Source organism: Arvicanthis niloticus, chromosome 6 (genome assembly GCF_011762505.2).
Source record: "Arvicanthis niloticus isolate mArvNil1 chromosome 6, mArvNil1.pat.X, whole genome shotgun sequence".
In the NCBI taxonomy this organism is placed as follows: domain Eukaryota; kingdom Metazoa; phylum Chordata; class Mammalia; order Rodentia; family Muridae; genus Arvicanthis; species Arvicanthis niloticus.
The window spans coordinates 98,088,387-98,103,671 of record NC_047663.1 but is presented as its reverse complement, the minus strand read 5'-3'; the positions used below and the strand labels follow the sequence as shown (position 1 = coordinate 98,103,671).

General features: G+C 46.8%; 1 protein-coding gene across 1 annotated transcript; it reads left to right on the top strand.

Moving 5' to 3' along the window:
* Positions 1 to 10: 10 nt before the first annotated feature.
* On the top strand, positions 11 to 3,493 carry Tmem186 (transmembrane protein 186). Its single transcript, XM_034505479.2, has 2 exons — positions 11 to 140; positions 1,260 to 3,493. The coding sequence occupies exons 1-2, from the start codon at positions 138 to 140 to the stop codon at positions 1,905 to 1,907; spliced, it is 651 nt and encodes a 216-aa protein (XP_034361370.1). The 5' UTR covers positions 11 to 137; the 3' UTR covers positions 1,908 to 3,493.
* Positions 3,494 to 15,285: the final 11,792 nt, after the last annotated feature.

Sequence of the window (15,285 nt, the reverse complement as noted above, 5' to 3'; positions counted from 1 at the left end):
CAATTCCCAAGCTATAATACATTTTTTTTTTTTTTTTTTTTGAGTTAGCGCATGCGGGGTTTTTAACCGCTTGCGCATGCGCCCTTCAAGTTTCCGGGGACAAGGTCAACGTACTTCCTGTAGCAGGCGACAGGCTCATGGTAGGAATATCAAGTGGTGGGCGGTGAAGGAGGGGACGCGCTTAGGGGACCCGGTCGGACCTAGGACTGGCAGGAGGGATGCCTGGGCCACCCATTCGGGAAATCTGCCGGTGGAAGGCCAGAGTGTATTATCATGGGCTATTTCCCTGCTTTGTTTCCCTTGGGTCACGTGGACTGTCTGCAAAACTACAATTCCCACCTTGTGCACACACCCAGTTCGGGGCTTAAGAACCATGTTTTTCTCAGCATAGTCTGAGGTTTTCTTTGGAAAAGTGAAGAAGGATGCACAGCTAGTGTCTCTGACTCTAAAGCCCAGAGTTTGCTCACTCTTCTACTTACTTCAGAGAACTATTGTGCAGTGTTGAGGGCTTCCGTGCCTCACTTCTCTGCTTCCCACCCAAGCTAATAAATGCAAAGATGTTCTCTTGACGTGTAGGGCGGTCGGAGAACCGCGGAGGTACTGTGATAGGTACCCCACGGTTTTGTTGCGTGGGTTTCCGACACCGATTGGTTTACTCCTTGATTAAGAAAGGTCCCCAAGCTTGAGTCCACTGTTGGCCCGTCTCTGTTGAATGGCTGGAACTACAGGTTTTCTATGCTTATTTGGACCTGCCTAGGGGAAAGGGCCTGGCAGAGCGTCCGACTGCACTTGGGGCCAGATGCCGAGGGTGGGTGGGGGGAAGGGCTTAGGTTTTTAAAATATTTTTGTTTGTTTTAATCTTGTGTATATTTTGTTCTTGTGCATATGCTTGTGCTATGGCATGTGGGGGTCTAGGACGTCCTGCGTGAGTAATTTCTCTTCCTCCACCATGTTGGTCAAATTCAAGTCACCTGGTTTGGTAGCAAGCACCTGGACTAGATGGGCTATCTCACTGGCTGGGATTGGGGTGTTTTTGTTTGTTTGTTTGTTTATTAGTTTGTTTGTTTAGTTGTAAAAATGGGAGAATGGTACTTATCCAGAATAGAATTCCACACACAAAAAAGTGTCTGGCTTTATCACTTTGCTCCAGCAGTCATGGTGACTTCCCAGGGCTGGTTGAAGCCTTTCTGGGAGATGCTTTGCTTTGTTCATTGTGTGATTAGCATGGATGACTTCTGAAAGGAACCCCTCTCTTCCAGGCTTTCCTCCTTCGAGCTGTGCCAAGGTTGCAGGGACCCACTGCATGGAGGAGACTTCTACAGCCACAGTGGTGCTACGCTGGGCAGGGGGATTCCAAAAGGTGGGTGGGGAGCAGGTCTCCCCCCTCACAGGAGAAGCCACCAGGCACCGAGACTGAACAGTTCCACACAATCTACCGTTTCAATGCCATCAGAGCCCTTGGGTTCCTGTCTCGGCTGAAGTTGTCACAGACAGCTGTGACTGTGGTGGCCCTGCCCCCAGGCTTCTACTGCTACTCACAGGGACTCATGACCCTCGATTCACTGTGCCTTATGAGTGGGACCGCCAGCTTTGCCCTGATCATGTTGTGTTGGATGAGCCACTTTTTCCGGAGACTGGTGGGCATCCTGTATGTGAATGAGTCAGGCACCCTGCTTCGAGTGGCCCACCTGACCTTCTGGGGCTGGCGACAGGACACATACTGTGCTGTGTCAGACATGATACCCCTGTCAGAATCCGAGGAATGGGTCCAGGATGTGTTCGTGCGCATCCAGCAGTACAGTGGCAAGCAGACCTTCTACCTCACCTTACGCTATGGCCGAATCCTGGACAGGGATCGTTTCTCCCAAGTGTTCGGCACCCTGGCCAAACTCAAGAACAGCAGCTAGGCCTCTCCTAGCGCTGGTTACATTTGGATTTTAAACAGAAGGCCAAGGACATGGATGAGACAAAAACTAATACCTGGGACTGGGCTGATGCTCACTTTGTAAACTGCTTGTCTGGCATGCAGGACGTGAAGCTCTGGGTTCAGTCCGGAGCACTGCATAGGACCAGGCATGGCTGTGCCTGCCTGTCCTCGGTGCTGGTGACACAGGCACAGGAGAAGTTCAAGGCTGTTTTAGACCAAAAAGGAAGGTATTAACCAGCTTTAGGGAAAAGCCCTTAGTGGAACATTATACTGTATAAGACATCCCATCTCATAGTGGCCAGAAGTTTCTATGAAGAGGCAGTTCCTGGAGGAGTGCTATGCCAAGATCACCGAAGAGCCTGCTGCTGTGAAGCTGGAAGGCAGGAAGATTGGCAGAGGAGCACAGGATGTAGAGCCTGGGGATTTGGGTTCTGCTGAGCCTTAGTTCCTTGACCTGGGGCAAGGGTATTAAGGTTCTGAACCTTGAATTGCAGTCTGAGATGGAAGACCCTTCTCATGGGGACAGATATGAAAATAACAACGACTGGGGCTGGGGCTTTGTGGCAGAGCTCTTGCCTAGCATGTCCTAAGGTCCTAAGTGCCATCCCAAGCACCACAGAACAGGCAAACCCCGTGACCACTGAGTGCTGTGTAAGGTAAGCAGCCCAGAACTTACGACATAGAGCAAGGCTTCCCGGCTGCTTCCCACTGGGGCCCAGCACTGCTCCCCATGCTCATCAGCTGTATTGCCACGGCGAAAGCCCAGAGTAGACTTGTTCTCCCATCAGGAAGTCACTGTACACCAACCGAGGTAGGGACCGTACCCCCTGAGACTACATCAATCACCAGGAGGTGCTCATACTTGGGAGCTTTGCAGTGTCATGGGGCAGAGGGACTCTGTCCAAGCCAAACGTCATCATCTGAAGGACAGTGTATATGCTGCTTTTCATAATGAAGAACAAACACGTGCTTATTAGGTGATTGTACCTGCATTGAAAGGAAAACAGCCACGATCTTTGTATTTGTCCACCAGAATGCCGTGTTTTGTAGCTTTTTAGTAATTTTCTTCCTTTAAGAAGTTTTCTTTCAATTATTTATTTGTGTGTGTGCCACTGTGCATATAAGGAGATTGGAGGACAACGTTTTCAAGTCACTTTCCTTTTACCATTTGGGTCTTGGGGGTTAAATTCAGGTTGTCAGCACCTTCACCCACAGCCATCTTGCTGGTCCTCTATAAAGTAAGCAAGAGCATGAACAGGCAACATGGGAAATCTGAGAGCACGAGAGGTAGTCTTCCTCAGGGAAGGGCACATCCAATATGAAATGGGTGGCCCTGAAAACGTGCACATACAAGTACAGAGTGAGCAGGTTATATTTAGAAGCATATGCACATACACACAACAGTATTTAAGGGAATAAAAGAGGCAATGAATTTGAAAGGGCACCAGAGGATATATGAAGGTTTGGAGGGAGTAAAGGGAAAGGCAAATACATGTAATTATATTGTAATACATGTAATTATATTGTAATCTCAAAATAAAAAACCTTAAAAATGTGCACATCAAATCATAACCGTTTTCATTGTCCAGGGCATGAAGCACACCCTTGTGTTGCGTAGCCTTTGCTGCTGGTTGATTCTAGTGCTTCACTGTCCCAGGTAGGATGTGGGCACTGAGGCACAGCTGCCTCTCCCCACCTCACCTGTTTGCAGGCAGCAGCTAATCTCTGAATTTGTTATTCCGACATCCATGGAGGGAATCATGGTATGTTTGCTCCTGTGCTGCCCATCGTTAACTTGGTGGTGTTCAGAGCTTAGTACACCGAGTCAGTGAAAGTGTGTGTGGGTTTGTTTTTCGTGACTTGATTCTCGGGGTGCACTTGAACATGAGAGAATGTGTGTGTGTTTACCAACTTAGCAGGTCAGTGGACATCATGGGCTGTCTCCACCCCTCTCTTCCTGTGTGAATAACACTGAGGTAAACAGTACACAGTGCTTGTTTGTGTCCCTGCTGTGGATAGAGAAGGAAGTAAAGACACAAGAAGGAGCTAGTCAGTCCTAGTATCCTCCAAAGCCATGCTTCAGTGACCTAACTTCAGTAGGTCCCCCCAGGATTCTTTTTAGCTTTGTTTTGTTTTAAGGTACTTAAAAAAAATGCATGTATTTTATGTATATGGGTGTTTTTTTCTACTTGAAGAGACTGCACATCAGAAGAGGGCATCAGTTCACATTATAGACAGTTGTGAGCCACCATGAATGCTAGGAATTAAACTCAGGACCTGAGGAAGAGCATCCAGTGCTCTTAACTCCTGAGCCAGCTCTCCAGCCTAGTTTTTATTTATTTATTTTTGGACTGGATTTTTTTCTCTCTGTTGCTCCTGGCTATTCTGGAGCTTGCTATATGTAGACCAGGCTGGCCCTGAACTCAGAAATCCTTGAGCCTTTGCCTCCTGAGTGTTGGGATTAAATAAAGGTATACACCACCACCATGCCAGGCTCATTTAGGTTGTTTGTTTTGTTTGTTTTTGACAAGCTCTCACTATGTAGACCAAGCTGGCCTGTTGAACTCAGAAGAGAGCCACTTGCTTCTGCCTCTTGAGTATGTGCACCACCTTGTCAGGCCCCAGTCTCATCTCACCTGGTTGGTTGGTTTGCTTGCTTGCTTTGATTTTTATTTTATTTTATTTTATTTTTTGAGACAGGCTTTCTCTGTGTAACCCTGGCTGTCCTGGAACTTAAGCTATGGATTCAAACTCTGAGCTCCACCTGCCTCTGCTGGGATTAATGGCACATGCTCCCACCACACAGCCAGCCTGTTTTACAGGGCCTTTTTGTTTCAATGTTTTGAGACAGAATCATACTGTAATTCTAGGGTTTGGGAAGCAAAGGCAGGAGGAGCATCGCCAAGCTGCAGTGTACCAGGATTGCATAGAACCTGTCTGAGAAAACAATAAAGCCTTCAGCCCCATCACAAATGGAGCACTGGGATTCTTCTATTGATGCCGTATCCACCTAGATGTGAGCAAGCTTACTGCTTAGCTGCGAGTGCCTGTGGCCTCCATCTCTTTCCCACTGTGATGACTGCTCTCAGAGCCTTACAGTGAACCGATGTAGGGAGCGGATGCACTGGGCCTTGTGAGCCCAGCCGTGTGTGCAGGATGTCGGCGACAAGGGAGGCCTGGATGGCTTATTTGGACCTACTTTACCAACAAAGATCCTCTACACCTTAAAGGATTCTGTGAGTGATGAACTTGGGGGACAGCGAGAAGGCTCAGTGGGTAAAGGTGCTTAACGTCAACCCTGACATCCTGAGTTTGATCCAAGGACCCATCCAGTGTCAGGAGAGAGCTGACTCCTTCAGGTTGTCCTCCGACCTCCCCACATACTGTGGCATGCACGCAGCCGTCTCTTCACATAATGACAAAAATCGAGCAGTCCTATAGGATTTTGTTTTGTTTGAGAGAGGGCCTTTTGAATTTTATAGCCCAGGCTAGACTCAAGCTTGCTGTGTAGCTGAGAATGACTTAGAATTTGATTCTACCCGAATGTTCTAGGTATGGCCTGATTGCAGCCTGAGGGCCTCAAGCTAGTTTAGAAATTGCCTGCTTAAGGCACTGGAGCTGCAGCTTGGTTGGTAGAGTGCTAAGTCCTGGGTTCAAGGCCGAGCACCAGATAAATTGCTTGCCAGATGCATGTAATCCCAGTCCTAAGGAGGTATAGGCAGGAAGATCAGGGCTCCTTGGCTTTTTAGTAAGTTTGTGGTCAACCTGCTCTAAATTAGACTATATCTCGAAAGAACAAACAAGCCAGTAAGTCTCTGTCCTTGAGTTTGCCTTTGGTTCACTTTTACGATGGTAATACCTTCAAAACACTGCCAGGCCCTTTCCTGTTACTCCCCAGGTGACTGCAGTGAGCAGAGTCAGCACACTGCTTAACTACAAGGCTGCTAGGCCTGCAAGGAACTTGCCTGGGAGAGCCCTCTCACCAAGAGTGGCCTTTGCAGAGTAGCTTGCTCACAAGGCGGCAGCAGAGGGCACACAAGGAATAAGTGTATCGCTCTCCCTTTATACACCAGCTACGGAGAACAGGAAGTGGGTTAGTATTCTGAAACCACGGCAGGGCAGTAATTTGACCTGTTTAGGAAACAAAACAAGAGCCAGGCTTCCTGGTGTAGGCCTTGACTGTCAGGAGGCAGAGGCAGAGGCAGATGGGTTGTCTTGAGTTTGAGACCAGTACAGTCTAACAAGTTCCAGGCCACAGGGGGAAAGGCTTTTAGATTCAGACTGTGGCTACATTGATCATTTCTCCCTTTGAAAAACAATTCCAAAATAATAATAATAATAATAATAATAATAATAATAATAATAATAATAATTATATATATATATATATATATATATATATATATATATATATATATATATTTTTTTTTTTTGGTTTTTTCGAGACAGGGTTTCTCTGTGTAGTCCTGGCTGTCCTGGACTCACTCTGTAGACCAGGCTGGCCTTGAACTCAGAAATCTGCCTGCCTCTGCCTCCCAAGTGCTGGGATTAAAGGCATGCGCCACCATCACCCGGCCAAAATAATTCGTGTGTGTGTGTGTGTGTGTGTGTGTGTGTGTGTGTGTGTGTGTGTGTGTGATGCTGGGAATCCATCCCAGGGCTTTGTACACTCTAGGCAAGCACTCTACCACTCAGCCTCAGCCACATGCCCAACCCCTTTGGGTTATAACAAAAATAAGAGCCAGACATGGCAGTTCATGCCTAAAACCCCGACACTGGGAAAACTCAAGCAGGAAGATTGTCATACTGTGGGGCCAGCCTAGGCTACACACAGAATGAGGCTCAACCCCTGCCTCCCAAGCAAGCGTGGTGGGTTTCACTTGACTATGATCCCATCACCTGGGAAGTTAAAGTAGGAGGATCAGGAGTTCAAGATCATCATTAGGTACAAGGTTCTAGGCCAACCTGGGCTACCCTATCAAAAAACAATAAACCAAAGAAGAGGCACCCACCCCCAAATGCTGCGGACTGGGTGACTCAAACAGCATTCATAAAGTTCTGGAGGTTGGGAAGGCTAAGAAGAGCCTTTTTGTTGCTGGTGAGGGGGTTCCAAGCCTAGTGTGAATAAGGATTTGCTCACACAGAAATGAATAAATAGCAGGCTCACTTTATTTGGGGTGAAGTAATAGTGCAGATTACAGACAGATACGCAGTCGATTACAGCAGCACAAAAGTGACGCTACAGCCTGCGTCCCGTGAAGGAGGAGTAGAGTGGTTGCTCGATTTTGATTGACAGAATATTCACTGAAGGGACTCTAGCCAGCCTGAGCATGGCAAGCATGGCTCTGCAAGCTTTGCCCTTCTCCCCCATTCCCTCTTCTGTGCTAAAAAAAATTGGTTAGATTACATCCCTAAAGCTAGCCACCAAGGTCTATTTTCTTATTCGGCCTCTTCCTCCTGAGGCTGACCACCAAGGTCCAGCTATCAAAGTATTGAGATCCAGCAATCAGAAATCCCCTTTGGCTGTCCTCCAATAAAAAACACCTCATCCTAACATGGGGTTTCCCATTTTATTTCTCTAAACTGTCATTTGCCTATGGGTCATGCCTGTGGCTTCTCTATCCAGAGGCAGCCCTTTGTCACCATCTACCCCCAGGAAAAATACCTTCTCTCTGTGCCCTTTCTCTTCCCTCCCTTGTTTCTTTTTCTTCTTCCTCTTTCTCTCCTGTCTTTGTCCTTATCCTGCCCTTTGTCCCTCTGTTAATCTCCTTTGTGCTTGAGAACTTGGTCTTGACATGTCCTGAGCTTACTCCAAGATTCCCTACATTCTCTTTTCTATTGTGCTTGTCTCTTCCCATAGTGCATCTGATTTTAATCATATGCATAACCATAGTGTATCTGATTTTAATCATTTGCATAGTCATTTGAGCATACATATAAGGTAGTAAGTAGGGGATTCTCCTTGTAGGTTTTCACTTGAGGGATAGTTTGTCCTAGTGCATTGCCCAAAACAAGTTCACGGTGGATTGGGTCTTCTATTCCTCATAAGGATGCATTGGAGATATGCTTGAATAGAAACTGCCCAAATCTGATTATTACCAGGAGCCAAGAAATGCATATTGTTCTTCAGAGGTGGGAGTAAAGCCTAAGGCACGTTGGGGCTTGGGTGGTTTCTGAGGTTGCTAACTGCGTTATTTGGAGGGGTGTGTGTACAGCACATGAGAGTAAGAGTCTGTGCTGCCAAGTGCTTTGTGACCAGAATGGATGCATGAGTATAACCCAAACCACAAGGTCCTAGGCTAGACTTCTTCCTATTTGCCTCAATCACTGTTGCTAACCCAAGGGTTTCTTCCACTTCAGTGGCTCCACAAGTTGTCCTCTGACCTCCACATGCTATGTGTGGCATACACTCACACACTGAGACTCAAAAATACACTTTAAAAAGAAAAGATTAAGTAAAAATGTTTTGGTGAGGCTGGGCCTGGTGGCGCACTCCTGTGATCTCAGCACTCCTGAGACTGAGGCAGGAAGATCTTGTTTGAGGATAGCCAGGGCTATATGAGACTCTGTCTCAAAATAAAACAACAAAATACAGAAACTCGTACTTATGCTAGAATCTGACACAGGCTGATTTAGGGGCCGGAGGACTGCTGAGGTGTCAGGTGTACACCACGTGAGTGGCTGTACAACCTCCCATTGTGTCTCAGGATATCAAGAGCCTCCTGCTCTCCAAGGATGCCTATCCCTGTCATCTTTTCTTGTTGATGATGATCTTGAGATAGAGTTTCATATAGCCCAGGGTGGCCTCAAATGTATTATGTAGTCAAGAATGGCCTAAACTTCTGCTTCTCCTGCCTCCCAGGTGCTGGAGTTACAGGTATGTGGTACCATAATTCCTTGTGATCACCTTAACCTTTGAGTTGGAGAGGATTGTTCACTAAGTACGCTAGGCTAGCTGGCCACCGAAACCCTGGGATCCTCTTAACCCCATTTCCCTGTCATCCCACCTAGCTTTTATGTAGGTATTAGGGAATCTAACTCATGCTTGCTCAGCAAGTATTACACTGATGGAACAATTTCTGCAGTCGCCTTCAGCCTAGGCAGAGAAAACAGTTATGTGCTTCTATTCTGGACCCACGCTAGGTGCAACGCACACAGTTGTTGAAAAGCATTTTGGATGGGATCCTGTTTGCTTCTCACAGCATGGCTTCCTTCCTGTCTGCCAGGCCTGCCCTACACTGGGAAATGGGCAGTGTTTATTTGTGGGAACGTGGTTGCTATGGAAACACACTATTTGGTGGTTTTGGGCTTAGGAGACACTTAGCTTGTCACACAGAAGTCGCGTTTGTTTCATTGTTGTTGTTTTGAGTTTATATAGAGAGTCTCCCTGAATAGCCACAGCTGGCCTGGAACTTGCTCTGTAGACTAAGGTGCCCCTCAAACTCTAATCCCAGCACCCGGGAGGCAGAGACAGGTGAATCTCTGAGTTCAAGGCCAGCCTGGTCTACAGAGTGAGTTCCAGGACAGGCAAGGCTACATAAAGAAACCCTGTCTTGAAAAAAAAAATTCAGATTTCCTTTTTAATCACATGTATATGTGAGTCTGGGTTTGTACACATGACTACAATGCTTAAGGAGGTCAAAAGAGGTCGTCAGATCCCTGGAACTGAAGTTGTAGGAGGTTGAATCACCTTATGTGGGTGTTGGGACCCACACTCAGGTCTTTTGCAAGAGCAGTCTATACTCTTAATCAATGGGCCATCTCTATAGTCCCTTTAGTTTTTGAGATGAGATCTTGCTATATCGCCTAGGCTATCCTTGAACTCCCAATCCTCCTGGCTCAGCCTCCTATGTTGCTAAGATTTCACATGTGAGCCACCACACCCAACTTACATGGTTCTGAGAAAGCTTTAGTCAGTGTTGTAGCTTCGTTTCTGTGGCTGAGACAAAGGAGCCCTGACAAAATGCAGTTTGGAGGAGAAGGAGTTTATTTTCACTAAAATTGCAGGTTATATAAATCATTACTGTTGGGAAGTCACAGTGGCAGGAACTTGAAGCAGCTGATATCACATCCATAGTCAAGAGCAGAGATAAATGACCATATGCATGCTCGATGATTTGCCTTTGCTGGGCTCAATCCTTCTGCTTTTATACAGTCCGAGAGAGTCTGCCTAGGGAATGGTGCTGCCTACGGAGTGCTGGGTTGTCCCATATCAATAACTCAACCCAGCCTCCCACAGACACGCCTACAGACTAACTCAGTGTAGATGCACTGACTCTTCTCGGGTGATTCTAGGTCGTGTCAAATTGACAGTCGAGGCTAACCAGAGACTGGAGAGATGGTTCAGGGGTTAAGAGCACTAATTGCTCTTCCAGAGGATCTGGATTCACTTCCTAGCATTCACATGGCAGCTCGCAACTGTCTGTAACTCCGGCCCCAGAGCATCCAACACCCTCTCTGGCCTCTGTGGGCAATGTACACATGATATATACATCACCAATACACATAACATTAAAAAAAATTGAAAAACTTTAAGCTAGCTATCACAGCCAGCCACTGTCCTGGTGAACCCCGGAGAATGCAGGGCTGAGGTGTCACTCTATTCCTTGTCACTACCTACCTGGAAGCTGGGGCCATTTGAACAGCTTGAGCCTCCGTTTCTTCACTTGTGAAGATAACAACTGTATCTTCTGTTAGGGCAAGTAATGACCGGCTTAGTGGATGATGCTTAGGATAGTGACTCAGCCCAGGAAAGCACTTGGAAAATGCAAGTGTTTGTTGTAGTGTTTGCAATGGGCTGAGAGGTGGAGTGGCTTCTTCAAGGTCACCAGCTAGGAAGCAGCCACACTGGGTCATTCTACCGAGCTGTTCTGTCTTACCAGTAAGGACAATGGATGGAATGTGAGGAGCAGTGAATTTTTAGAGAGAATCTGGGGGCTGGGGCTTAGCTGGCAGAGTCTTCATGCATAGAGTCTTAGGTTATGTCTCTACCACAGCATAAAACCAGCCATGGTGGTGCACACCTGCAATCCCAACACTTGGGGTATAAGGACAGGTGAGTAAAAGTTCAAGATTATTTTCGGCTATACAGCAGGCTTGAGAACAGTCTGGGATTCATGACATTCTTACAAAGGAGGAAGAATGAGGAGGAAGAAGAGAAGGAGGAGGAAGAGGAGGAGGAGGAGATGACGACAAAGCTGATGGCATCTGACTTTGAAATTGTGGCTTCTTCAACCCAGCTGCCTCAGGCTGTGTGCTTACACTGATGGTGCCAAGTTCATACTAACTTTCCAAGGTTCACACTAACAACCAACCAAGGTTGGTTGCCAGACAGTTCAACTTCAACCAATTCTGAGTTGACTGCATGTATGTATCCACACATGTGGTTTTTTTTCATACACTGTCTTCTTTCATATATGGTATATATCAAATCCAGGTATCTAAGCTGGGCATGGTGAATATACCCATAATCCTAGCACTTGAGAGATGGAGGCAGAACCATCAGCAGGTTAAGACCAGTCTCGGATACATGGCTAGACAAGGCCAGCCTGGTTTACATAATGATATCCTGCCTTGACCCTACTCATGTGTCAAAAAATAGGCACACAAAAGTTGTTAGGTTGTTAGGAGGGAGAATTTTCAAAACACCAAGAGAGTGTTCTTGTCATAGCAGATATTCAAAAATGATCATTAGACTATTATTATTGTCATTATTAATATATGATTATTTTAAAAACACATTTAATATAAAGACAAACAGGGACTAGAGAAATGGCTCAGCAGTTATGAGTACTGGCTGCTATTCCAGAGGACCCAGGTTCAATTTCCACCACCCACATGGTGACTATCAATGGTAACTCCAGTTCCAAGGGACAAGGCACCCTCTTCTGGCACTGCATGAAAGTGGTGCACAGATGTATATGCACACATAAAAAAATAAAAATGAAAAGAGTTAATATTAAGGTAAAAATTGCCTACTGGGCCAGGAGCAGTGGCACATGCTGTTCATCTTACCATTTGGGAGGCAAAGGCAGGCAGGTGTGAGTTTGAGGGCAGCCTTGTCTACTTAATCAGTTACAGGCCAGCAGGACTGCACAGTGACACACTGTCTCAAAAATAAATAAGTAAATCAAATGCTGCCCCGTGAGCCAATCACTTCCCTCATGTGCTGGATGTTACATGCAGGCTGTAGGCCATGTCAACACCACTGGCCACTGACGGCTTCCCCAGCATCTCTATCCTTCATGCACTGACAGATTTTAAAAGAAGAGTTATTTCTATTTTTTATGAGTGTGTTTTGCCTGATGTATGTCTGTTGCAGTAATATTTTAAATTGGCTTGTTCTTAATCAGCCGCCATCTTCCCGACTAGACAAGGCCTGTGGCCAGGAGCAGTGGCGTGTTCATCCATGGCTCCTACATCTCTCCCCTTAGCTCCTCCTCTTCCTACTCCTCTTCCTCTCCCCACTCCTCCTCTTCCTCTCCTTACTTCTCCCACCTTAGCTCCTCCGAGCTTGCGGGGAAAATTTCCCACTACATATGTCTACATATGCACCATCTGCATGCATAGTGTCCTTGGAGGCCAGTTGAGTTACAGGTGGTTGTGAGCTGCCATGTGGCTGCTAGGAGCTGAACTTGGGTCCTCTGCAAGAGCAGCAAGCACTCTTAACTGCTGTGCTCCTGCATCATCCCAACCCCAACTCACTCAGGGGTTTTTCTAAGTGTATCCTGGTTGATTCTATTGTCCCACACCCTCAGCATCTCCCTTGTCCCCATAGAAAGCCCGCCTCTCAGTGTGGTACACAGAGCCCTCCAGGATGGGAGCTGGGCCACCTCTTTGCCCCGTTCCCCTTGTCATGTCATCTCCACCTCCTTGTGACCCAGCAGTACCGACCTCAGAGACATCAGCCCTCCTGTCTTTACCTTGCTCGCCCCTGCCCTCTGCTCAGTCACTGCAGCCCCTACAAAGTCTTGAAAATGAAACTGGGGGGGGGGTGGTAACTTCCCACCTGCCTGTCCCACATATCATGTGGCTTTTCTGTTGTACTGAAGCAGCCCTTTGTAGACAGAAGGGAGGCTTGGAGGCCCAGGAAAACCACAGAGAAACTTACCGTGTTGGAGATCTAGGAATGTGGCCCCTCTTCCCCTGAACTAGGGGTGTTTGAACCCTTGTTTCCAAGCTGGTGGCACTACTTTTGAAAGCTGAGAAACTTTTAGGAGGAAGGGAATCTTTGGGGTGGGCCTTGAGGTTCTTTAGTGTAATCCCACTTCGGTCTGCTCTCTGCTTCCCGACTGAGGAACCAATGTGACCAGCTGTCTTGTGCTCCTGTGACCATGCCTTCTACACGGTGATGGACCCTGTGTCCTTATTTTTTTTTAAAGAGTTATTTATTTATTTGTTTGTTTGTTTAATGTATGTGAGTACACTGTCTCTCTCTTCAGACAGACCAGAAGAGGGCATCGGATTTGATTGCAGATGGTTGTGAGCCACCATGTGGTTGCTGGGAATTGAACTCAGGACCTCTGGAGGAGCAGTCAGTGCTCTCAACTGCTGAGCCTACCTGTGTGTCCTCTCTTAAACTTGAAGCTCAAACAGACCCTTTCTCCTTAACTTTCGTCTTGTCAGATACTGGGCCATAGGAGGAAGGTAAGAAATATAGAAGCCCACACGACTTGCAGCGCCAACTGAGGTCGCATATACCCTTGCTCAGGGAGAGGCCACGTCAGTGGAGCTTCGATGACACAGCTTTCTGATTGTCACCCATGCTTGAGTGGGCCTTCAAGGGATGCAGCTGTCTGAGTCCCCATGCTCCTCTAAGTAACCAGGAAGTTCAGTGGCTCACCAGGCTGGACTTGGGTGGAATTCATACAAACTCTGTCGTTTCACCATCTGGGGCGAATCGACACTTCTGAGAATTAATGTATCCCTAGAAAAAGCCCACATTCACTCTGATATTTCCATTATAAACATTTTCTTTTAATTTAAGAATACTGATTAACACAGGAAACATTTAAGTCATGGAACTGTGCACGTGGTCACCAGTTACACCGTGACAGGTTAGTGTCCTCACCCCTCATTGGCACTGTTGACGGTTACTGTAAACAAGATCACTTGGTTTGCATGAGTCTGCAATGCTTGCTAGCTGTGGTTTTCTACAGTGAGCTGATATATATGCGTATAGATAGGTACAGATCTATTAGTACATGAATGTGCACAGTTTTGCATGGTTACTGAGCATCAGTAAGAATTATAAAAAAAACCACCCATTCGTAATAAAAAGGGAGGGTATGCTAAGACTTGCTAGTACTGGGCCTCGTTTTCTGCACAACTGACAAGACTGGCTAGATACGCTTACTAAACTCTACTGCACTAATGCATGATGGGTGTTTGTCCAGACCTTCCACACAGACACGCTTGTTTGTGGGTTTGTCCTAGGCAGAAGCCTGCCCACTAGGCTTCCTGGGTTTTTCTCAACCTTCTCTAAGTTTCTACAATCAAGTTTTGTGGAAAATTCTTTTCCTTGGAACTCTTCCAGCTAACCTCCTGTACTCCCAAAGAGGGCATCGCAGGAACGCACTGAATCCAAGTCAAGAACTTGTGGATAAACGCCTTAAATTTTGTTTGTTTAAAATGGGAAGAACTGTCTCCAGGCGAGGGGTGGGAAATACATCTGGAGATGACTTTCTACAAAGAATTTCATTCTTCTGTTAACGTGCCCCGTGGCAAGAGAATGAAATATCAGCTGCTCCCTTCACCGAGGGGCGATTTCTGCTGTCCTGGATTAAAACCCTTTGAACTCTAAGGACCTGCTGGAGCGTCTGCATGTGAAACCGTGGTTCTCAAGAGGCAGCGTGCTTAAACCAATAGGATGAATTAGGGCTTGGCCTGCATTTTTCTGGTTTGTTAAAGAAGACCTTGAACCTTGGTATCCCTGGGTGGGGTCTGGCTCCCCAGGGAAAGGGCTGAGACTTCGCAGAGGTGTGCCTCTGAAGATGCTTTCCGCCCCCTTCAATCTTCCTTGCCTTTTCTGCTTGGCTAACTCCTATTCATTCTGGAGAATTCTGCTCAAACATCCTTTCCCTGTGAAGGCTCGTTGGATTTAGTGTTCAGAAATCCTTGCTGGCACACTTGCCATTCTGACTGCAACATTAGGGGTCTGTGGTTCCTGAAAGAGTGGGAGTCCCTGGGAGCAAGGACTTTCTCTCATTTCATGTTTGGTGCCTGGTGCCTAGCACAGGACCTGGAACAACACAAATATTTCATGACAGTCTGATGAGTGAATAATAAACGTGGAAATAAACACGCTGGTGAGTGAAGGCTTCCAGGGAGGGAGGGAGGGAGGGAGGGAGGGAGGGAGC